This window comes from Drosophila persimilis, unplaced genomic scaffold (assembly GCF_003286085.1).
Source record: "Drosophila persimilis strain 14011-0111.01,24,50 unplaced genomic scaffold, DperRS2 tig00000002-arrow-pilon, whole genome shotgun sequence".
Taxonomy (NCBI): Eukaryota; Metazoa; Arthropoda; class Insecta; order Diptera; family Drosophilidae; genus Drosophila; species Drosophila persimilis.
Genome location: NW_020825289.1, coordinates 21,350,685 through 21,376,442, shown reverse-complemented (window position 1 = coordinate 21,376,442; position 25,758 = coordinate 21,350,685). Strand labels below are relative to the sequence as shown.

General features: G+C 44.9%; 1 protein-coding gene and 2 pseudogenes across 1 annotated transcript; 2 read left to right on the top strand and 1 right to left on the bottom strand.

The window, feature by feature from the left end:
• Positions 1-9,246: 9,246 nt before the first annotated feature.
• Positions 9,247-11,119, bottom strand: LOC6601318 (CCAAT/enhancer-binding protein). Its single transcript, XM_002026333.2, has one exon. It carries the CDS (start codon positions 10,965-10,967, stop codon positions 9,600-9,602), a length of 1,368 nt encoding a protein of 455 aa, XP_002026369.1. The 5' UTR covers positions 10,968-11,119; the 3' UTR covers positions 9,247-9,599.
• A 3,187-nt stretch (positions 11,120-14,306) lies between these two features.
• On the top strand, positions 14,307-15,033 carry LOC113565093 (annotated as a pseudogene).
• A 3,140-nt stretch (positions 15,034-18,173) lies between these two features.
• Positions 18,174-18,878, top strand: LOC113565092 (annotated as a pseudogene).
• Positions 18,879-25,758: the final 6,880 nt, after the last annotated feature.

Here is a 25,758-nt window from a genome sequence, read left to right as displayed (position 1 = left end):
TTGGAGCTTCCCCTATATCCATATTGGTAGAGCTAGAGGTAGAGGTAGAGGTACAGGTACACCTCAAAATATGTATGCGTCTGTATTGGTAGCATGGCCAAAAAGAGTGTATCTGTATGTGTATCTCTGTTTATTTAATATGCAAACAACAGCAACAACAACCATAAACAAGTTTGTCTATACATATGTACATACATATATCTATTTTTTCTTCGTTTAATAAATAAATAAAAATTTGTTGTAGTTTTTTCCCGTTTTTTCTTTCAGCTTATTTTTTTCTTTTTTGAAAACATGTTAGCATGCAGCTACAAGTGTGTGTCTGTCGGTACCCCCCTCCTGGAAGCAGTACCCCCCTTCACACCCATTACAGCCATGGGCTGTGGCGTCCCGTGTCCCGTGTCCCGTGTCCGATTGTCCGCTTGTCGGCATCGCTGTCTGGTGTCTCCGCGCCGTCGATGCTGTTGCCGTTCCTATTGCTGTTTGTTTGTTCAAGACACTTCAACACTTGAGCTCAAGTTTTTGTTGTATTTCCTTTCCACAATTCTCACACAGACAGCACTCCACTGAGTGCACTTTTCATCGACTGGGAGATAGAGGATGTGTGGTGGGAGTTATCAGCAGGCCGAGTGGGTTGAAGAGTGTGGTTCTGCGGAGAAAGAGGTCTGCACCTTCACATAACGAAGTGTATTACAATTTTCAAACTTCAACTATGTTATTTTAAATATCCCGAAATGATCTTTTCCTTCCAGCAGAAAGCCACTATGCCATCGACCCAGTTTCCGCTGTTTGGCGCGAAGCGCATCCGTTAGTTAAACTCCAAATCCCGAAGCGAGCGAACGCTTTTCAAATCGACTTACGTAACTGACCTAAGTCATCCACTGTTGCGTCGCGACGCAGCGTTTTCTTATATAACCAAGCGACTAACTGTTGTGGCCCACAAAACTGCATCCCATTCATGATTCTAGGCTATCGACAGACCCCCACACACACACACAGACACAAACACGGATCAGATACAGATACAGATACAGATACACGACACGCACAAACACTTACAATCGCCTTCTGTTTATTTGTTTGTTTGTCCGCATCTAAGATATTTTATTGTATTTATTTCTAATTTTATTTTGTGTCCGACTTCCGTGCTTTGGCTTTGGGTCACATGCGTGCCGTGCACCTCACCTCACCCCTCCCTCGTCTTTTCTTTTCGGGTGTGTCTTTTCTCTTCTTTTCTTTTGAGTTTATTTATTTATTTATTATTTTTTTGGCCCTTTCGGTCTTGTCTTCCGGCTGGGGACCCGCATTGACAGCGTTCGAAGCGGCCTTGAAAGTGAAAAGGTGTCGACTGGCTTGGCCACTTTCGCTTTTTAAATTTTCAATATTTATATCAATAACAAAATAAAAAGTAGCTTGATTTTCTTATGAACGCAGTGGCAAAGGGATTGGGTACGCCTTTTAAATCTACCAAAAAGTGTGTCATATATTCTAATCTGCTTATCTACGCGTTCCCCAAATTAGATAAACTATATCTTATCATTGATCCCATGTTAACCCATTCTAGTATATTTACTTACTTGCCCATCCGCTAAAGCCTTCAGACTCTACAGAATACATCAGTCACAAGAAGAATTCTGATGGATATGCGCCTTCATTTTGGCCAATTGTTTATTGTTCAGCTTCTAACGGACTTAAATTACATATTTAAATAGCAATTAAATTTGGGCGCTGATTCTGACACTTTTTCGCTTCGTATTGCCACTATCAAATGTCAAATATCTCTGTGCCCACGCGACACCCACTAAAAACTCTGCTGTTAATTTTATTTATTTTCCTTTTCGGCCCGCTCTCCGTGTGGTGCCTCATTTGCATACAGTCTTCGACGTCCAGCGTCCCGCGACTCGCGTCCCGGCCAAAGGTAAATGCAAAGGCAAAGGCAAAGGCTGACTCTGACTCCAGTTAATTGTCGAGGCAACCTCATTTCATAAGCAGTTGCATTAACAGTTAAAAACACATTTTAGTGGCTGTTTTGTGCGGCCGTGTTCGTTTTTCCCGTTGGCTGGCTGGCTGGCTGGCGGCAATTAAATAACGCGGGGCAGTCGAAGTCGCAGTCATAGCCAACAGGGCGAGCGATTATATAAGTCGGCGCTCACATATTTAATTGTTTATAACTACCAAAAATATAATCATAATAATATTACATGCGCCCATGCTTATGCTTATGCATTTTTCACTTAGTTCAGTGTTTAGCCGATTGCAACAGATCTTTTCTGTCTTTTCTTGTACCTTTTTCCTTTCCTTTCCTTTCCCTTCCTTTGCTTTGCTTTGCGTTCCTTTCATTTAATTTGGCCCCAAAAGTTTTCCTGCGGGTTGCAGTTCCGTTAACGGTTATTAATTATGCATAACGCTTCGCCGCATTTTAAGTTAGGCGACAAACAGATACACATACATAGATACACAGCTGTAGAGGCCCAAAAGACAAAGATGAAGATTGAGAGCCAGGTTAAATGATTTTTCGCCTCCATTTTTGCTTTTCGCGTAATCATAAAAGCCAAAACTCGTCGTCGTCGTCGTCGTCGGCGTCGCCTTCTCCGTCATCGCCGGTTGTGCCAGTTACATGGACTACATTTGGAGATGATCCGCCATCCCCTCCCCTGTTTCCCCTGGGTCCCGGTTCCCACCATCTCGAAGATCTCCAACCGGTTAACCAGTCCTAAACCGGAACTGGCTCGCATAACGGTAAACAGACAAAGCCAGGCCTCAGTTTCAGATCCAGCTCCAGCTGAGAGCCGTGCCAAACTCTCACTCTCAATGTCGCTTCTTTCTCCGGCTCCGGCTCTGCCTCTGCCTCTGGCTCTGGGGGCCTTTGCATTATTCATCCACAGCCACAGCCACATTATTGTGGCATTTTCAAAGTCTTCCTCTTGACCTTGGACTCAACACGGCAACTTGTCGTTGTCGTTGCCGCCGTTGTCGCCGATGTTGTTGGAAAGCAGCGCCAAAAGCGTGTGCCACAAAAGAAAGCCAAACCACTTTTACTTTCAAGCTCAAGCCAGGCCAAGCCGCGCCGCACCACGCCGCGCCGTGCCGGCGAAATGAGGCAATGGTATGTCGGCCTGGTTTGGTGGGGTGGCCCATGGATTTTCGCGCCAAAATGGGACGCAGATAGAGAGAGAAAGAGAGTGAGAGAGGGGGAAAGCATGAGAGATGACACAGGGATCCCACATCTTGAGGGAATGATTCATCGGTACAAGCAGGAAGTCGCATGAAATGATGTCACTTGCTCTTAACCCAGTTACCAATCGATTTTCAACCGTCTTTGATTTCATTTCTGATTGAAACCACTCTCCATGATCACGTCCCCCAGAAGTTAACTTTCTTACGAGTTTTCCCCTAATATTCAGCACCAGTGAGCAGCAGCAGACTTCACTTCCCCATTTATTGAAGAAGATAAGAAGAAAGATTTGTGTGATCTTGACATGCTTGAGAATGTATGTACGTACGTACGTACTATATAACACATGATTTGTGCCGAGTCCACACATTTTTATACTTATACTAATTACATTAAAATTTAAATCATTTGTTTAATTTCTTTATTTTGTTGGCAGCTCTTGTCTCTGGCGGTTTGTTTTGGCCAATGCTTCAGAAATGCGATGCAGAAAAGCACAAATTTTTGGTCGATTTCATTGTTCTCTGGGTCGGAATGAACCTTTTTTTGGTGCTATTTTTAAGCGAAAACCGAAAGGTTGAGAACGAAAGATGGGCAAGGAGAGACACAGAGACACAGCGAGCGTGAAAGCAAAAGATACGCATGGCATGGGATGGGATAGGTACATATCTGAGAGATGTACTAAACAAGTAAACCATTCGAATAAGTATATACAGTTTTGAGCTAAAAAATGAAGATCCAGAAGTTTTGTAAGACCCAAAATGTGAGTAAAAACTGTAGGCAATCATTTAGTGACTTTTGTATCCCATTTAATACTCAAAGATACTTTTTATGGTTCTACTTGTTCCTTCTTCGACCATAAAAATTATTGAATCCCTTTGCCTTTTGCTACAATTTGTTGTTTCTTGAGAACATTTGGGATACTTAAAGTCACTTCGGGGTCTATTTCGGCTGCATCAACTGCACATGATAATGAAAACTTCTTTTTGATCAGCTCAGTCCCAAAGTGCTGACCTACTTAACAGACCAGACACCACCATGGACGGGGGTGAGGAGTGGTGCGTGGGGTGTGGGGTGTGGGGTGTCGGATGCCTCAAGCAATGGAGAAGTAGACACCGTCTAAACAGTGCCACAGATCGCAGTATCCAGACACATTCCTCCATTGGCAATGCACAAACATTTCTCTCTCTCTCTCCCCCCGATTTGATTGCCTTTTCGGTGGGGTATCCGTACCATAGGGTGTGGGTTGTGGGGTGGGGACTGTAGTGGAGTCTATTTTACAGCTGCTGACCTACTTAGCTCAAAGTCAAGAAAAAATTTGTTGCTCTCTGCCGCTGCTGCTACACGTCTGCTGCTGTGGCATAGAACATTTCTTTCAATGCGCCCGAAACCCAGAAGAAAGAAACAAAAATTGAAAGTGAATTCTGTTGTTGTTGGAGTGCTGCAGCGACTGAAGCGACAGCAACAGCAACATCAACAGCGACAGCGAGTGCAAACAACTCAACAATACCGCAAAGCAAACACCAGCAACAACACCAACAATTAACAACAATTTCAATTTTGTTTTTTTTTTGTTGTTGCTGCCTCGCTCTTTAAGGGAGCATTCCACACACTCGTTCGCACAGATACAGATACAGATACAGATACGTCTTTTCCCATTCTGTACGTGTTTAGGGCACATATTTGGGTTTGTTTGTATTTCCTTGCCTGTATGGGTGCAAGTGTGTGTATCTGTGTGCTGTAAAGGAAAAATGTGTACCAGAAATTAGGTCAATTTGTTGTTGGCTGCTGCTCGACTGTTCTGCTTGCAACAAGTGTCTGGCGCGCGGCGGCCCTTTCCAACGGACGCGGGTCTTGCCCTAAGATAAGTTACCTCCTCTGTCACCCACCCCCGCCCCACTGCAGGGCCACCCCACTGCCACTGCCTCTGCTCTGCCAAGATTGATAAAGGCAGCGACGTTGACGCCAACGCGCAGCTGAAAATAGAAGCGCGCGCAGCTTTTTGGAAGAAGTTTTTTTTTTGTTTTTTCAAAAGGGCGCCCCTTGTAAATTTCGACTTGCACACACACACACACACACACACATATGTACGCGTTGATTAGCAATGTATGTGTTTGTGTGTGTTGGCGTTGAGATTATTTTCCAGCATTTTTTTTTTATTGTATTTTCATATATTTTTATTGTTGTTGCCGGGCCTCTCTGTGGGAAAAAGTAGGCCAATGGGTCTGTGGGTGAGTGGTTTAGATTTAGTTTTGTTTCTTTCTCTTCCTCTTGGGATCTTGCCTCCGTCTTGCTCTGTGGCTGGCCTTGCCGCTAACGTGATTTGCCGCCCTTTTTGGGGCTGTCGATTAGGATATCCTGGGTCCAGAACGATAAATGGTTCCCTGTTGGTCGCAGGACTACTACGTCCTTATGCTTCCTTATCATCTGATCTGATCTATCTCCATACCAACTCTTTCCATTTCGACTGTATTTCCAATGCTCTCTTAAAGCATACATATGTACATATATGTATGTATGTATATAAGTATGCATTTAAATCTTCGTTGTGTTTGCCTCTCGTTAAGTATCTTTGCTTCGCTCATGCTATTTCCCTTTTAGCCTTATCTACACAAACATTTTGTTTGGACAGTGCTGCCCATAAATTCTGAATAGATATGCTTTCGAGTGTTAAATACATCTCTACCGTATGTAAATTGATTTCTTTTTAATTGTTGCTGAAGTTTTGTTAGTGCTATTAACTCCACTCTGTGCTGAGAGAACGTAGGCTGTTGTGTTTTGCTTCACCTCATCCTAAAAGTTGCGTAAAAGAGACGCATCTTCAATCTGTGGGTCACTTGGGGGCTGTACAATTTATTTGATTATTTGCCATCTGCAGAGCCGCAGAGCCACACAGCCAAATGTCTCCATTTTGCGGGGCTCGCTTGATTTATAACGGAAAATTCGTTTAAGCAAAGCAAAACGCTAAACAATTTTTGTGGGCCACGTTAATAAGCGCAACATAACGAACATAATATCTTAACTTGGTCATCAGGCAGCAGACAGACATCCAGCACAACAAAAGAAAAGGCATCTTTAAAAAGCAGCAACAACAACTACAACAACAGCACTCATGGCTATTACATAAGACCCACACTCAGATACAGATACAGATACATTGAGCCTCAGACTCGGCTGAGAGTGAGGCTGAAGCTGAGACTGAGACTGCGGCCAACATGGCGTCGTCGTCGTCGTCGCCGTCGAAAAGAAAATAGTCAATGTATTGTGGAAAGGAAACAGCAAAAAGCGGGGTAAAAAGAGGTGAGCTCCGCCGGTGCCCCATTGTTGCTGCCTCAGCTGCTGCTGCTGCGCTGCTGCTGCTCTAGAGGCAACGGCTGTATTAGATAGCAAAAGTCAGTCAGTCGGCGGCATAGAAAGTGAAACCGCTCCGTGTTGGCCACACGATCGTCGTTGCCAGGCGAATGGTGGCACAAAAGAGAGGGAACGGAGCTCGGCTTTAAATATAAGCCAAACAGCTATTACTCAATCTGTGCTAAAAAGAAAAAAAATAAAGATAGATAGATAGATAGATAGATGCAGAGATGTAAAGTTAGTCCCTCTCTCTGTGTCCCTCTCTCTTTCCCCCATTCGCTCTCTTGAGGCATGAAAATAAAAATGAAGTAACCCACTTTTTTCCGTTATGTTTTTTTGTTGCTGTTCGCTGCAGCCAAAGATGGAGCGGAAAGAGGAGAAGATACCACTCGTACAACAATAAGTAGCAGACAAAGTGGAACTGAAGTGTGAAAGATCGATTGATTGGCAACTGAAACGTGATGGATCTGGATCTGGAACTGGACCTTTTGAAGCTCAATGAAACGGAAAGTAACGAGGATCAGAGGAGCATACTATTTGCAAATACAGGGAATTATGAGAGACATATCTTTCTTGAGAGCTTTTCGAAGTTGATAATCTATTCCTGAAGACTATTAAAGTTGTTGTGATAGATAGATTGCTCTGGGACCCGTTTGATTTCTGACATCGTACTGATCGTACTCTCAGATTCGTTAAGCACATACCAACCACATGCTGTAACATCCCTTAGACCTCCCGAATGGCCCTGTGCCTGTGTCTGTGCCTGGGCTCCTCCTCCTCTTGATATATGTCCCGTCAGCATCTCTCCTTCCTTCTTCATTATGGCAATTAAAATTTATCAACCTATCGCCTTGGTAGGACGGAAAAATGACTGCAAATTGTGCTGCCGCTGGTTGTTGCAGATTTATCACTTCTCGCTGCCGTCGCGCCGCTCATAACTCATACGCCGCGTATGCTTGGCGCTTAGTTTGGCAGTAATTGTGCGGCAATTTCTGTTCCCTTGCCAAAATGATGCTGACGATGATGCATGTATGTACCTATGAGGGCGCTGCAGTCCGGGGTTTAGGGCAGGGGCACAGGCAACCGCAAACTTTCACCGTAAGCCGCTTAGAACCCTTATCAAAGTCGAGCTTTAAATTGAAGCCAGTTTCATTTCGGGTTTCATGGCTACCACAAGACACCCACAAGTTGTACAATTTCACTTTCGAGAAGGTTACTGCTTGCTGCTGCTGCTGCTGCTGCTGCACTCTAGAGTGCATGCGCAATTAGCTTTCATCAATCAAAGTACTCAACAATGCTCACTGAGAGTCGGGGTGACAGGGGAGACTAGGGCTAGACAAATTGGGTGCACGCAGCAGTAGCAGGGGCAGCTGCGGCAAGAGCGGGGCAGGCAGCAATCGCCGCAGATGGAAAGAAAGTTTTAGCCACCGCCTTGCGTTGGCTTTCCTCAACAAGCCATCAAGAAAAGGGCTTAGCCCGAACCCAGATTTTGGTTTTTGTGTAAGTGATTATGTGCCCCAGGTCGGGGCAATGCGTTCCCCTGCTGCTCCTGCTGCTGCTGCTGCTTACCCTCTGGCCCCAGGCTTCGGGGGGGCTTTCTCTGGCGCGTTAATTTGTCTGATATTTCTGTGTGTTTTGTATTTTTTGTTTCGGGTTGCATTTATTCTTTTTCGCTTTGTCGTTTATAAATTTGCTTTTCGTTTCGGGTTTGTCTTACTGTCAAATTGTGTCAACACGGCCGCCATGCGATTGTCTGGCGGTACGGTCCTCCCATCCTCCTCAGCCGCGCTGCCCCCTCTGGCAGACCCTTTGCCCTCAGCGCGTGTCTCAGCTGTCGCGTCTGGCAGCCCGAAATGCATTGCCTTGTCTTGGTTGTCGCATCAGAGGAAAAGCCACAAGAAAACTGTGTCTCCCTCTCTGCCTGTCTCTTATTGGCCTTCTATGTGCCTGTCTATGCCTGTGTGTGTGTTTGTGTGGCCGCCTAAATATGGCCGACATTTTATTAGATATTTTTTGGCAAAGCTCTTCGCATTGTTTTTGGGCCAATTACGGTTTGTCGGCTAATTTATAAATATTATACACAATTTGATAATATTAGGGAAAACTTAGGGGGTTCGGTTTTAAGGTTTGAGAAAGCCCTCTTGAAAATGAAAGAATGTTTATGTTTCTTTGTATATTGTAAATTTTATTTAATTTATTTAGAGTTGCTTTACAGTTTGCGTTTGTTGGTTTCTTGTTGTATGTATGTATATTTAATTTACGAATTTATAAATTAAAATGAGAACATTGCGTTGGCCTTACAAGTTAATAGCATTCATATCTTCCGCGCTCTCGGCAGCCACGGATCAGATATTCCGTATTCTCATCGCATTCGCTAGATTACTGTTAGTACCGGGTAGGGATTTGCGTAGGGGCTGGGGTAGGGGTAGTGAGTGGGGGGGAGATATCTTTTTGGGAAAAGGCTTACGATCTAGAGATTTGCTAATGTTGGATCAGTGTTTAAAGCAGGGCCTGGGCGTGGCATAAAGCATGTAGGCGCAAGCCGCACACCATTCAAGAAATGTACAAAATTACAATAGTAAAAATATGATTTGTGTTTTTTGTTTGTTTTTTTTTTTTGTTTTGTTTCTTCTGTATAAATAGTTTTAATTTTTTGTATTTTCCGTTTTCTTTCCTGCGCTTTTTTACATAAATATTTTCAACATTTTTCTTTGGCTTAACTTTATGATAATATGCATAGATATATATATTTATAGATGTGCGAAATATATGTTACAGTCGTTAAAATTAAGTACAAAAATATTTAATTGTAACTCGATAAGCAGTGATAACAAGGAGGAGGGAACGAAGAGAAGAAAATGTACAAAGAAATGCCCCACAGGGTGGGTCAGAAAAGGAAGAAGAGGTAAAGCAGAATGCAGAATTCAGAAGTTGATGAACAGTAGCAAAAAGGAAAATGGTTCTTACATGCTACCCACACAGCATTTTAAATCTTTGATTTGGCGACACAGACACACTCACTCACTCATTCCACAATCATTCATTCACACTCAGACTCATTCACAACACACACTCACGGCTACAGTGAGTGCTCGTTGGTGTTGAGGAAGCTCCGACAGACGCGACTCACTTCGGGATTGGCATGGTTCATCAGCTGCATGTAGATCTGTTTGTGCAGCTGCAACTCGTTGGTCATCTCCCCCAGCTGCCGGATGAGAGCGTCCTTCTCCTTGAGCAGGCTCTTCACGCGCTCCTCTACCTCCCGCGACCGGACTTTGGCCTTCTCGCGACTCTTGCGCACCGCGATGTTGTTGCGTTCTCGCCGACGCCGGTACTCCTCGGTGCCCTTGTCCACGTGCTTGTTTCCGTGCTTCCGGTGGTGGTTGTGCTGCTGGTGCTGCCCCGCGTGCTGGAGCTTACTGTGCTGCTTCAACAGGTGCTGGGCCCCAGCGGCGGCCGCCAGGTGTGGTAGGTTGTGGTGTGCCAGCACATTGGCCGTGGTCAGATTCGTGAACTGGCTGCCATTTACGGGACCGCTGCTGCCGTTGCTGCCATTGCTGCTGCTGTGGTTCGGGGTGGTGCTACCGTTGAGGGTGCCGCTGGTGCTGTTGCCGGATATTCCGTTCGCTGCGGACCCGTACCCGTTGTACAGCCCATTGCCATTGGACATGAAGGCGGCGGCCGCGTTGCTTGCCTGCTGGCTGGCCGCTTCCTGCAGGTGGCGACGATACTCGGGGTCGATGGGCTCCTCCTTGATCGTGCTGGAGTCGGAGCCCACGGAGCTGTTCTCGTCGCTGGAATTGTTGTAGGTGGCGTGGACGGGTTGTGGCATGTACGCCAGTGCCCCGCCCCGCCCGTAACCGTGCTGATTCCTCAGCGTCTGTTGCTGCAACACCTTGGCTGCGGCGCTGACCATTCCATTGGGCGGCAGGGTGGCGGAAAGTCCGCCCGGACTGGTTACCATGTCGCTGAAGATTCCCAGCGTCTCCGTGTCCCGGAACTGGTCATCTATCAGGTGCTGCAGGTCCAGGGTAATCTCTTGGGTCGTCAGCTCGTCGAGATCCGTCTGTGTGGTGTACTGTTGCAGCATTTGCTTCTGCAGCAAGTTGTTCACATTGTTGTTCACGCTGTTGCTGTTGTTGTTGTTGCCGTTGAGGGCCGCCTGTTGCATTTGGTGCATGGCATGCTGCTTCACAAGGAGTGCCGCATCCTGGGACGTATTGTTGTTGGCATCCGTTGTCTGCTGCTGGTGCTGAGGATTTTGTTGCTGCTGCTGCTGTTGAGGATTTTGTTGCTGCTGCTGCTGTTGCTGTTGCTGGGCAGTGGACATCGCCGTCAGTGTGATCTGGCCGATGGTGGCCTGCTGGGGGGGCGGTTTCTTGAGGTCCAGCTGGGCCAGCGTCTGCACGGCATCGGCGTACATCTGTGGCGATTCCATGTTCAGCATTTTTAGTTGCCCGAATGAGGGTAGAATGTTGATGCCTTTTTGCCCGATAATTTTGATTGATTTTAGGCGAAAATTTTGTTGGGGAATTTATGGTTGTTTTTTTTTTGTTTCTGTTGGTTGGCTCTAAGTCCTAAACCATTGCACTGAGGTAAGTTTGTCTTTGGAAGTGTTTCTTTTTTATCTCACAAATTGGTAAATTTAGTCATTTTTTGCCGCTTAAATGTTCACTGCAGCCACGCATTTTTGTATTGTTGTTAGCTTGTTGTTGTAATCGTTGTTAACACTGCACTTCTCCGGCCGCACGCGCTCGAACGACTGAAGTGCCACCGCAATGATGCAACAGATTTTATACGAGACGGCGCGACGCGACTCTGCTTTGGTATTAGAAGGCAGGCAGGCAGCAGGCAAAGGCAAGCTCCTGAAGAACCGTTAGGCTGTCTGGGCCCCCAGAGAGCGAAGAGACAGGCAGACAGACAGAGAGAGGGAGCTTTTCTTGGCGTTTTCCTGTCCGTTAGAGCGAGCAGCGCGTCCGTCGCTTACAATTGGTAAATTGTAACTGTGACAAAATGCGAACGCGGCACAGTGAAAAAGTCTTTGGCGCAGGCCAAGCAGCAGCAGCAGAAGGCAGCAGCAGCAGCGCCAAAGAAAATGAGAAGCAAACGACGACGCCAGCGACGCAGCCGAAGCACAGCGCGCATGTAACACACACAGACACACACACACACCACAGCCACAGACGCAAACGCTCCACGCCATAAAAGCCCCAAAAATGACGTCGTCGTCGTTACTGCTGCTTGAGCGTCGGTCGGCTGCGCTGCTTTTACAGCAACTACCTGTGGATGAGCGTCCAAAGAGACTCAGCCAAAGAGAGGAGAGAAACGATCGACTGACTGTCTGCGGGACATGTAAAAAGCAAAAGTTTTTCCCAATCACTTTTACTCTCAATGAGAGAGGGGGAACCAACTGAACTGCAAGCAATTTACTTACCAGACAAGTTTCTGCTCCCTGCCTTCTGTTGCGACTGAGTGCAGGGAGAAAAGCCAACTGCTGTGCAAAGTGTAAACGATGAGAAGCGAATAATTAAATATTTTTCTAAGTTTTTTGAATATGAAGAGAGGGTATGAGAGGGTGCATTCTCCATAAGCTCAAATAAATGCACATCTGACGTAGCAGTTTGGCTTTTTTGCATTGCTATGCGGCATGACGTCACAAAATTTGCATGCAGGTAGTCAACAACGAAAGAAAACAAGAGAGGAGAAAGCTCTCGGTAGTCGAGGCTTTGATACCCTTTCAGCTATAAACATTTCAAGATACGATACATAAGCATCAGCTTCCTATAAAAAGTTATATAAAAGTGCAGAAGGACAGACAGACGGACATTCTTAGGATAGTACTAGATGATGATAAGCATATAGTCGGATATACCTCCTTTTACATCTAGGGTATACAAAAAGAGCGCCAGCTTTGGCACTGAATACACTGCCCGCGTGTTGTCTCTCTTCTCTCGCTTTCATTTTCGTTTGCTTTGGGAGAAGCAACAATAACAAAATCACGCCCGCATAAACCGGCATTCCCCTCACCTCTCTCTCTCTCTTTCTCTCTGACTCTCCCAGAAGGGCCTTTCTCGCACTCATTGATTTCTGCCTAGACTTTTGACTCAGAAGAAGTTCGTGAAGAGCTGCATTTCGGGGGGATTTATTTTGGCGCGCATGCGTGACTGCTCGGACGGAGGCGTCGCGTCGCAACGCATCAGAGAGCTTTCACGTAATATCGTACGCAGTGCTTTTCTTGTTGCTTTTGCTGTTGCTTTTGCGTCTTATTAAAATTAAAATCATGTTATGAAATTCATAAAAATTAGCACGCCTCGTAGTTTTGTTTATTTAAATGCAGCGATTTGTAAAAGTTGTCTTTGCTCTGTCTCTGGCTCTCCCTCTCTTTGAATCACTCCCTTTCTCTCTCTGTCTGTCTCTCTCTCTCTCTTTCTCTTTCTACGACTCTCTCCTTTTCCGTTTTCTTTGATTTAGGTCAAGTTGTCGTTTACTTTTTGAAGGTGTGTGCGCTGCTCTCCGTTGCCCCTTTGTTTATTCGGATTTTATTAATCATACGCCCCGTGCGCGGTTGTACGATAAGAGCAGATGCCGATGGCGTTGGCGATGTCGATGACAGGACCGCTCTTCAGCGTTGATTCCCCAGCCCCAACCCCAGCCCCACCCGCAGCCCCTTCCTTATCAGTCAAATGATAACCCATCTGATATATCGATATCGATGACAACATCAGAGGAGATTGTGCAAATTACACTGCCGCTGCAGCCGCTTCCTTGTGCGTGTTGCACAAATGCGTTGCCCTCGACACTGCACCCTTATTGTTCAAAGGCGTTCCATTGTGCCCCTGTTGCCCAATCATTGATCAGATGTCGATGCGTGCTTATCAATTGCGGCCACTGACGAAATGCCATATGTAGATGGGGCAAGATGGCCTTATCCCAACTGATAATTGAGTTCTTTGATTGGGAAAGTACGGTTATTAAAACAAAAGAAAATGTGAGTTAGTTTAAATGAACGGTAGTGAAATGTGATGTTATTCTATCCATTTAAATAATAAACAAAATAAATAAATTTGTTTCGGAAAAGAACTTTCTTCCACAAATCAAATAAAATAATGATTAGATTAGGGTTTGGTAATACTCGCCGATTTATTTTATCAAAGGCATTTTATGCAACAATTAAAGATAAAGATAAAATGAAGAAATAAGTCAAAGGCTTTTAGGCATCTCTCTGCAGAGGGAGCCTATTCCCACGGACCCTCCAGTTCTTCCATATCAACTACGACCACGCGCTATGCACAACAACCTTAGCCACTTTTTTTTTGTATTTTGGTAAACGGCTGATAAGACGAGACGGCCAAAACTCCCGAATTCGCGTTAACAAAACAAATACTACTGCCTGGCGCGATTCAAGTATGGGAGAGCGGTGAATCGCGTTCATTGCACCCGAAAAAGAGTTATCTGACACACGCAAAAATCACACAGATATAATATTTATAAATATGGTCATAATTGAGAGCTATGGGAAGTCATTTCTATGGGACATTCCCCATTTTTGTATGTAGGAGTAAAATATGCGTACAAAGCATATAAGAAAGGTGTTTCCCATCTGTCCCGAGGAGAGAATTTTTTACTTTTTTTATCAATATTATTAAGCGATGCAGAGAAAAACGTTGGAAAATTACTTAATCATCGTACTATGGGCATTAAGTGATTAATGGACCCAGACTAAATGCTAATTTTAAATGAATTCAATTCAAAAATTTAGTTATTGTGGGTTCAGTGACAATCCATGATGTGCGCCAAGCTCGAGTTTGTGGTTCGTCTCGTAATGATTTCATATTTGGTAACAGAGGCCTGTAACCGAGCTATCATTGTGAATAGGAAACTTTTCATGTAATGGTAAAAATATATTGTTACTCAACCCAGATCGCTTCCCGGACGGAGTTCACGAACATCGAATGCGACTCCTTGGATAAGCAGTTTAGTGATTTTGAATATTGTGTTCTGAAGTCCGTGAACAGGAGCTTCAAATACATTTCCATCAAAGTACAACTGTTTAAGAGTCCCGTTACCAAAGTCAAGGTTTTTCCGCCCAAAATGGCCACAGCAATTATGACGTTAATACAGTTTCTATATCCAGGTTAACTTCGGTCTGTATAAACGATTTAGTGGGTAAAGGCCCTTCCTCTACAACTTAACAGTCGATGCCTTTCGATTCCATAACAATCAGAAATCCAACCCCACAGCTAGCTTCATTTTTTAAATCTTCAAGCCCTACACCAACATGAACCACTCGTGTCCGTACAGTGTAAGTGGTCAGGGGATCACGGTATTGATTCAGACATACGATTTCTAACCCACAGGATTTTGTTGTGCTGGACAAGCTTACTGCAGATTTTGTACATCGCCGGATGACGGCTTATCTCCCTTTTCCTGATGGTGACTACTTATTCCAATTTCATTGTATGGCCTACGACATCAACCGGGCAGTGGTCAAAGTATACTTCAGGCTTTCTTGAATGATCTAATCTACCCTACTTGTAATACAAATATGGAAGCGTTTCTTAACCTTCTTATGTGTAGAATATATATACCAAAATTGGTTGTATCGAAAGTTTCGGCCCCCTAGATACCGCCGTTTCCTTCTGGTTTGTTTTGATTTCGGTTTTCTTAGTCACGCCTTATCGGCCGCAGTGACGACCGATATCGTTTGCTACGCTACCCCCAGAAAAGTTATACTTCCTCAAATTTGAACCCGATCGCATTGAACTCGAGTCCAGAGAGTTTGATGACTCGCACGCTGGATTCTCACGGCCCGACTTTCGATTAGGCGAAAAGTTCTAAGCACAAGCAGAGTCGAGACCAATATTCGCCGAAGAGCGGGCAAACACCACTTTCATTGGCGAATCGCGTCGCATCAGCATTAATATTTATTCATTTCTGTGGGCATCAGCACATGGTCGCCAGGGAGCGGTTGGCTTTCTGTGGAAGCAGCAGCAGAAGAACCAGAAGCAAAAGACAATACCCAAAAGGCAAGAGACAATCCCCCTTTTGGCAGAGAGTTTGGGTTCGATGAACCTGCTGCATTTTGAGTGGTGTTCAGTAGTCGGTAGTTAGGTGGAAAACCTCAAAATTTTCATTAATTGTGTTTGAGATTTAAACTTTTTTTTGTACAGTCAATTGAATAATATTAAATTATTTTATTTTATTCCAACAAAAAATATATTAAAAATGTTTGCTTATTTAATGGTGTTGCTCTCTCACATCGTATATGTTATCATTTGTTATTCGTTTCGCCCTCTTGGAACCGAAATGTTGATGCTGAGATATTTCTATTTCAAATATACGTTAACCACTGATGCTTCCTATTGCTTTAACAGATTGTTTGGAACAACTGCTTGCACCGCTTGCGATGTGTACTTCTTTTTGGACTGCTTGGATTTACTGGTTTCACAAAGCAGTGTAGCATTTTCATAGCTGCCAGACTTTGCCAGCTAGTACATTAAATTTGTTCCTTTGGGCTGACTGTTGAGTGCTGATTGTTATGACACCATTGACTGCAGCCTGCAAACAAATATCCGTTTGCCATGCCCATGCAGCTGCTCCGTCACCCTCGGGCTAATTTCCGCCTACAGCTGCTCTTGGAGCTTTGGCAGTCCTTGATCAAGGATACAGTCTGCAAGGAGGCATTTGGGCGCGAGATGAGAATCAGCTGAACCATCGCCGTCACCGCCCACTGATCGAGTTCAACAAGGGCCTGTCTCATAATGCTCTCGATCTCTGTGGCAACTCGATCGACTCGGGACAATGCCAGTCTTCCATCCTCTACCCTCAACTCTCTGCCATATCTCCTTATCATAACTGATAATTGAGTTCTTTGATTGGGAATTGGGGGATAATAAAAATATGGAAAATGTAAATTAGTTTAAATTATTCAACTAACCATTTAAAAAAATATAAATAAATAAGTATGTTTCTAAAAAAGAATTCAATCTTAAGCAATTCAAGAAATATAATGATTAGATTAATGTTTGGCAATTCTCGCCGATTTATTAAATCAAAGACATTTTATGCAGCAAATAAAGATAACATTATATAATTTAGATATCTGTCTATAACAAATACTATAGCCAAAAATACGTCAAAGCCTTTTAGGCTTCTATATGCAGAGGGAACCAATTCCCACACCCAATATGATGGACCCTCCAGTTCTTCTATATCAACAACGACCACGCGCCATGCACAACAACCTTAGCCACTTTTGTTTGTATTATAGCAAACGACTGATAAGACGAGACGGCCAAAACTCCCGAATTCGCGTTAACAAAACAAATACTACAGCCAGACGTGATTCAAGTGTGGGAGAACGATGAATAGCGTTCACTGCACCCTAAAACGAGTTATCTGAAACTCGCAAAAATTACACAGAAATTATATTTAAAAACATGGCCATAATTGAGAGCTATAATTCTCAATATTATTATTATTGGTAAATTATCTAATCATCGTAATCTGGGCATCTACTGATCAATGGAACCAAACTAAATGCTTCATTTTAAATGACGATCCGTTTAAATCAAAATTCAACGAGGGGGAACGTTGTGAGTTGCTGCGGACACCGCAACTCTAAGGTTATACCCGATACTAAGTCAGTATGGCTCTCCTCCGGCAGACGCCGCTAATATTTAACGACACGACAAAGAGTGCGTTCCTTTTGGCTACAAAAATTATCTGATCTGATCCAGATTCAGCAATCTGATAGATATGGTCGCTATCTATGATTCCCCGTTTTTAGTTTTCTCGAATCTGCAATATTGTGGATGCAACAGATTTTCGTCCTTTGTGTGGGCGGAAGGGGGTGGGGCCAAATTTTGAGATACACGTTTTATAGTGAGATCTAAGAGAAGTGCGGATTCCAAATTTGGTTACTCTAGCGTTAATAGTCTTTGAGATTTGTGAATATCCCCAGATTTGCATCCTTTGCGGGGGCGGAAGGGGGTGTGGCGAAATTTTGAAACAAACTCGTCTCGGTCTGATATATTAGGAGTGTGGATACCAAATTTGGTTGCTCTAGCTTTTATAGTCTCTGAGATCTACGCGCTAATGTTTTACTCTAAGCAAAGCCGCCTATGCTACCTGTGTGTTAGAGAGAGACAGGGCGAGAAAGAGTGAAATTGTTTTCGTGATTCTGGCTGTAATAATTATACGATCTGGTTCAGATTTTGCACTCTAGAAGATATAGTCATCTTCTACGATTCTGCGTTTTTAGTTTTCTCGTATCGTCGAAATTGTGGATGCCACAGATTTTCGCCCTTTGTGGGGGCGGAAGTGGGCGGGGCAAAGTTTTGAAATATTTTTGGAGCAGTGACATATCACAGAAGTCTGGATCCAAAACATCGTTGCTCTAGCTCTTATAGTCTTTGAGCATTAGGCGCTGAAGGGGACGGACAGACGGACAGACGGACGGACGGACAGACAGACAGGGCTCAATCGACTCGGCTATTGATGCTGATCAAGAATATATATACTTTATAGGGTCGGAAACGATTCCTTCTGGACGTTACACACATCCACTTTTACCACAAATCTAATATACCCCAATACTCATTTTGAGTATCGGGTATAAAAATGCAGCTATTGGGGCAGTTATTGACAATTCATGATATGCGCCAAGCTCGAGTTTGTGGTTCGTCTCTTGATGATTTCCAATTTGGTAACAGAGGTAGGAAGGATTAGAAAAATATTCATGTGAAAGTACAAATATATTGTTACTCAACCCAGATCGCTTCCCGGACGGAGTTCACGAACATCGAATGCGACTCCTTGGATAAGCAGTTCAGTGATTTTGACTCTTGTTTTCTGAAGTCCGTGAACAGGAGCTACAAACCAAAGTCAAACTGTTTAAGAGTCCCATTACCAAAGTCAAGGATTTTTCGCCCAAAATGGCCACAGAAAATATGACGTTAATACAGTTTCTATATCGAGGTTAACTTCGGTCTGTACAAACGATTTAGTGGGTATAGGCCCTTCCTCTACAACTTCACAATCGATGCCTGCCGATTCGTGAATAATCGGAAGCCTAACCCCATAGCTACCTTCTTTTATGAGACCATCAGGTCCTACTCCAACATAAATCACTCGTGTCCGTACAGCGTAAGTGGTCAGGGGATCACAGAATTAAATCAGGCTTACCATTTCTAACTCACAGGATAAGATTTTGTTGGACAAGCTTACTGCAGATTATGTAAATCACCGGATGACAGCTTATCTCCCTTTTCCTGATGGTGACTACTTATTCCAATTTCATTGGATTGCCTATGACATCAACCTGGCAGTGGTCAAAGCATACTTCACGCTTTCCTAAATAAACATAAGATTTTAGCAATTTCATATTTTTTCCGTACTTTCAATAAAAATATATAAGCTTTTCTTAACGTTCTTATGTATAGAATATATCCAGGATGCGGTTGGCTTGGTTGGTTGAAGGAGCAGCAGAAGAACCAGAAGCTAAAGACAATTCCCAAAAGGCAAGAAACAACACCATACCCCTTTTAGAAGAGAGTATGGGCTGAATGAACCTGCTGCATTTTGAATGGTCTTCATTAGTCGGTAGCTAGGTGAAAATCATCAAAATGTTAATCATTGTTATGTCATTTGTCTTTGCTGCTCTTTTCGCTGTTTTGAAACCAAATGTTGATGCTTAAACATTTATATCTCAAATACATATGTATACGTCATCACTGATTTTTTCTACTGCTTGAATAGCTTCTTTGGAACAACGGCTTGCAACACTTATGATGTGTACTGCTTTCTTAATTTCGGTTCATTTGGGCTAACTGTTGAGTGCTGATTGGTATGACACCATTGAGTGGTGGCAAATAAATATCAGCCTGCCAGCCCATGACACTGCTGCTCCACCACCCCCGCCCGGGCTGATTTCTGACTACAGCTGCAATTGGAGCTTTGGAAGCACTATGCTGTTAATCGTCCTTGATCAAGGATACAGTCTGCAATTGGGCATTTGGACGGGCGATGAGATTCAGCTGAACAATCGCCGTCACCGCTCACTGATCGAGTTCACCCACAGCCTACCTCACAATGCTCTCGATCTATGTGGCAGCCGCTTGAAGGGCTTCCATATTCAGCAGTATAAAGATATCTTGAAGGAGTATCTAGTCCATGGGAGGACTACGATTGAGGAAAGTCAACGTTTATAGGGATTTTTAAAGTCGCTGTTCTTAGCACTTACACCATCAATAATCCTTGACCCACAAGCTTGAAACACTCCCCACCAGTCTCTCTGTTCCTTATCCAGCTCATATCAGAAATACCTGAAGGTAACAACGAAGGAAGCTCAGTAGCCACAACTCATCCTACCTAACTACATTTGGCATGCGATCGATCGATCGATCGCTTGCATAGTGACTGAGACTGGGACTGAGACTGACCCAAGCAAACCAACAGCCGAAAGACTAACAGACTGGCGGACTGACTGACAGACTGACTGTCAGAATGCCTGAACGATCCTTGGAGCGAGCGATGGCACGACGACAAACGCATTGATTGAAATAGTTTATTTGCAGCCCGGTCGTCCCGGGGCCAGTGCCAGTCCTCCATCCTCTAGCCCTTTTCCTTCCATGCCATGCCCTACGATTGTTTGCCTCCTCTTTTTGTGTACGAGTATTTGTGTTTTGTTGCTTTCCTCATATTATTTGTGATGTTGTGTTGGCAGAGCGCAGAGATAATGATGACGAGCTGCCAGCCAGCCAGCCAGCCAGGCTGCATCCAGGCATCAGCATCAACAGTAGAATCGAGAAGAGACATTTGCTCCACCTCCTCCTGGGTGCCTGTGCCGTGCCTTACCTGAAACGCCATAGAGTGGCCCGGCCACGACTGATTGGGATGCCTTGTGAAGCGACGTGCGCAGAATTGACATTTTGTGGGCGCGATAAGGTCGGTGAACGGTCCCGTACCCGCACAGCCCGCAGTCCGCAGTCCACAGTCCAAGCTGTATTTCGAACGGAGCGTACCCTCATTGCTCTGATTTCCAGGCAAAAGAGCACAAATTAAAAATGCTCCACAATTGCCTGTGAGATCGAGATCGATCGACAGCTCCGCCAGTGGAATTTTCATATGAGCGCTTGATTTCAGCAAAATTACATACTTGTAATTTTAAAATGCTGCCAAGAGTGCCAAGAGAGTTGAAACCAACAGCAACAGAAAACTAAACGAAACGAAACGCAGCGCAAAAAACCTCAAGAATCACAGAAGTCCAAGAATTTTAACCCCAACGCAAAGACTCTCGAGTCTCGAGTCTTGAGTCGGAGTCGGACTCCAAGTCGATTTCTTCCAACTGATCACTTACGCACATTTTATCACAGCCAGGCTGGAGACATCGCTGTGAGCCTCCACCTCCTGCCTGCTGCTCCATGGCCTGACAATAAGTGGACCCCAGTCTGGGGGGAGTTGGGAGTGCTCGACCAGGGTATACCTTCTGTACTTGTAGTTGGATTATCTGCAGGTTTGCTTCATCCTTGAACATCTGGATAAAATGTCTAACTGTGGATACGATGTCCATCAAAATCAAAGACCGCTTTACCGAGAGAATTCTGAGAGGATCCTTGCTCACAAAGAAGCACATCATATAAGACAGAATCTTTAAATGACATTTCAGTCCAATACACCCAGAATATCCTCTAGTTAGCGGGTAGAAAAAATAAGTTACCGTTCTACGCGCTGAAATTTGTTGTACCATCGACGATCCGACGATCCCAAGCTGCTGCTACTGTGGCTTCTGTAGCTTCTGTAGCTGCTGATGTTGCATGCAACTCCTCCGATGGTTTGTGGCCTGTCTGGGACGTTCTTCGTCTGCAGCCCAGCTCTTGTCAGTCCGGCAGCAGCAACAACAACAAACTATCGATCGCTGGCAATCGATCAAGTATTTCGCGTACATTATCCGAGATGCGTGGGATAATTCTGTTCTAATTTGTAGAGGCCGAGGCAGCGGTATCCGACTACCGACTGACGTCAACCGAAAAAGAGAACCTGGCCCCAAGACAAAGCCAAGCCACGAGGGCTGATGGGCCCCACTGTCATGCTAAGCACGCAGCAATCTCGACTTTTGTCATAATTAAATATTGAGGGAATATTAAAATGCTGGGCTGGCAAGGAAGTTCTAACTGGACAGGACGGAAGGACGGAAGGGCGGAGTGTGCGGCGCGTGGTGTGGGGAGTTCTGAACTTCCGTTGTCGCTGCACTTGTCACAGTGCCGAAGGGAGTCCGCGCTGAATGCAAATGAGCTTTTGGCCAACTGGAAAACCGGTAACGAGTAACTGCCAGCCGGTAATCAGGTGAAATGGTCACGACCTGTTAATCGTTTTATGATTGTAGCGGTGCTTTTGTTTCCTGTGGCCGGACAGACACTCCGAAAGACAGAACGGTACTTCAGCTCAGAGAAAACCAAAACCGAAACCAAACCCAAAATAAAGGGTGGGATGGGGGTCTTCTGCTTTTCCTTTTGTTTCGGCAAAGCCTCAATTTTATTTAAATTGTAACAGAAACAAACACAACACACAGACAGATGCCTGCCCCCTGACAAAAGGCATCGCACAGTCGAACCCAAAACCGAACCCGATCCCGATCCCGAACCCCGAACCCCAAACCCCAAGCCCAAGCCCAATCCTTATGCGTTATTCATGAGCCAAGAAACATTTCGATCGCCTGTACCAATTGCCAATTGGTTCGATCTTGACTCCGACTCTGAATCTGATTCTGGCTCTGACTTTGACTTGGCGTTGGCGTTGGAGGTTCCCTCTCTCTCTCTCTCTCTCTCCGCAGACTTTTGACAATCTGCAGGCTTTGGCTTTGGCTTTCTGTGGCTGTCTTTGACTGTGGCTATGGCTGGGCTAAGTGGTTCATTGTCACCCCAGCGCCCAATTAGACACCTGAGCTCTGGGTTGTTGTGGGTGCTGCATGCCACAGATAAGATGTCCCAGGCGCTGGATTATAATAATGTTAATGATCTACGACAATGATTGTTTCTGCTCTGATAGATGCATGGGTTTCCATTGGGGTAAGATCTCTAATTCGAATATAAAGTTCATTACAAATGTCTCATGTTTTCATACTGGCTTCTGCAGTACAGGCATTCTGTAGTTTAATTATTTTACCAGTAGTCTCGATAGATCCCAACTCAACATCTCCGAGGTAGTTTCCCATATCTCGTCATGTATCGTATCTACTAAATAAGACAAAACACAAATTTACATATTTAGACTATTTAAAAACATTTTGGCTTGGGCCTATGCCGAATGCCCAACAAGGTCTATAAATACCCAATAATATCTATATATATGTGCAGACGTATATGCATGTATATGTGCTTATGTATGTGTGTGTAGCTGCAGCAAATCAAAAATTGTTCAAATTCGAAAATGGAACAAACGTTTTCTTTTTTTACAATTCATTTTTTGAGTGAGTTATAAAAATACATTTTCGGGAAGATATGCGAACATTCTGATGTATGATGATCTGTTCTCCCGTTAGATTTTGAAGGTGAACTCTGAGGTATTACATAACCAGTGGCCTGGGGGAGCAAGAGCAGGCCCCATAGCTGGAATAAACGCACGTAAAACGCCAAGCAAACGCTCGCAAATAATTAAGTATTAGAAATGTGCAAGAGAAGGAAATTCCAGGGAAAATTCAATGGCAAAAAAAAATACAACATGTGGCTGTTGTGGTGGTGGTGGTTGTTCCCAGCTGAGGCAAAAGCCAGACAGGCTGACGATCGCCTAGAAAGACAGCCGCTCTGGAGCCACAAAGTTGATACAAAGGAGAGGGATCCAGACCAGACCAGACCAGACCAGACCAGACCCGACCAGAGACCCAACTAACCAATTAGTAAGCGCTGCACAGAACGCGTCTACAATTGTGAGAACCTTAGACTTAGAACAGGCCAGAGACCCAGAGCCAGAGCTAGACCCGACCGAACCGAACCGGGCCAAAACCCAGCCAGCCAGGCCGTGTGAGTATGATGAAATGTCAGCAGGAGCAGCAGCAGCACCACCAGCAGCAGCAGCAGGAACAGGAGCTGCAACTGAATGCACTGCGAGAATCGAAGAGGGTATCTGTATCTGCATCTGTATCTGTGACCTCTTGATCTGCGACTAATTTATCATTAATTTAATAAAAAAGTGCATAAAGTGTATAACTTTTAGATCCGCTTATTAAATATAAAGTTTTCCATTCTCTAATATATTATTTCTCTCTGTGGGAGGAGTAGCAGGAGATGAACCGAGGACGGACCGAGTCGGGTGCCCGCTGCGTGGAGCGAGCCTTATATGAGCTAAGGCCAGCGGCAAACGTTCTATTTTGACAGTCATTATGATTAATTTAAATCATTAGGCAGCCCAGGCAGGTAGACAAACCATCGCGGAGCCGCAGAGTTCTTATATTTCATTATAATTAAATGCACGCGGCGGCGGGGCGACATCGACATCGACTCAACATCGACAACGACATCAGACATCATCTCGGAGCTGGAGCTGGTCCTGGGCCCCAGCCTGGACCTGGCTCTGGCTCTGGCTCTCGACTATTCGCGGAAGAGACAAGCTGGCGACAACGACAACGGCGGACCGAGGCCGAGGCACGGCGAGAGTCTGGAAAAGGCAATGATGACCATTTGCAGCTGGGGGAAAATGAAAAATCGAAGCGAGGAATGCATCAGCCAGCGACCAGCGACCAGCGGCCAGAAGTCTCCGAGTGAGTGTATCGATGTACAGAGATATTGTATACTCATCCTCGGCAGCACACTATCTCTGGCTATCTGTTAGTCGCTGCACGTGGCCAACACACCGCCCAGCGTCGACTCCCCCGTCATCCACCCAAACGACCATCAGCAACAGCAGCGGCGGAGCTGCAGAGGGAGCAGAATTTTCTTGCGAACATCTATTTAAGGACATTGGTGAAATACTCGTACTCCTGTGTACGAGTGTACGAGTGTACAAGTGGGCCCACCACGCAAATCCTCTAGAGCATTCTGACCATATTGGCCGAGGCTCGAGGCATTCCTGGCATAGTTTAAGTGTATCGCTTTTTGCCCCTGCAGCCGCCAGTCCGTGTACCCCAAGGGGTACAGCTGCAGAGGGTTGCAGCAGGGGAGGGACTGAGAAGAGAAAGGAGAGAAACAGAGAAATTACAAAATAACAAATTAACTTAATCAGCGGCTCTGATAAGCGAGACAGCAGCAGCGCGACACAAGAAAATGGCGTACGATACGAATACGAGTACGAGTACGAGTACGAGCATAATGTAATTACAAAACTCAATCACGAACGGGCCCCCAGAGAGGGAGGAGCCACGCTCAGGCCCCAAGATCTATGCGCAGGCGCAGTGTCGGCGGGAGTCATTCGGAAACGGAGAATGAATCGGCGATGGGAGATGGTGATGGAAGAGGTGCGGTGTACGGTACCGAATGAGTATGCATATTGGGGGCGTGTCGGCGGGAGCGTACGAGAAGGTATATACGTATGTGCACCTATGGCTGTATGGTTTTCTAATTAATTAAGCCATAAGCACACAGTCGTCTCGTCCGGACGACAAATAAATAAAGACGACCGACTCTTATCGCCTATGTGCACGACTACGACTCTCTTCCAGTCGAAGCGAAGAGAGCGCTGGCGGCAAGAGCGGCACTCTTTCGCGGGGAGAGAGAGAACCGGTCCGGTCCGGCTCCAAGTTTGGGGCGCAGCAAACTTTGTCGCTGCGCCGTCGCTGGCCATACGTTGGGGTTTATTAAGTATTTTGCAGCCATCTGAAGCACAACGGAGGCAACGATCGATCGCAAGTCTCAGCCCAGCTCCCGACCAAATCCAAATACAAAACCGAATCGCACACGCACCTACTCGCTGCGTACGTCGCTGCGGATCGTATTAGGCATTAAATTAAACACAATCAAATCGCCACAAATAAAGCCAACAACAGTCCAAACAAGTGCCACAGCAAACAAATGCCGAGCGACAAATAAGTCAACTGAACTGCAACACACAGAACACAGGCGAGATTTCCAAAATTAGAAAATAAAAACCGCACAAAGCAGGAACAACAGAAAATATTTACAATACTGTAAAAAAAAAAAAACAAAAACGCCACTCAACAATAAAACCAAAAATATTGCAAGGAATTTTTAAACCACTTGCAAAATCAAACGCAACGCATATTTAAATAAATAGTGTGACAACAAAAA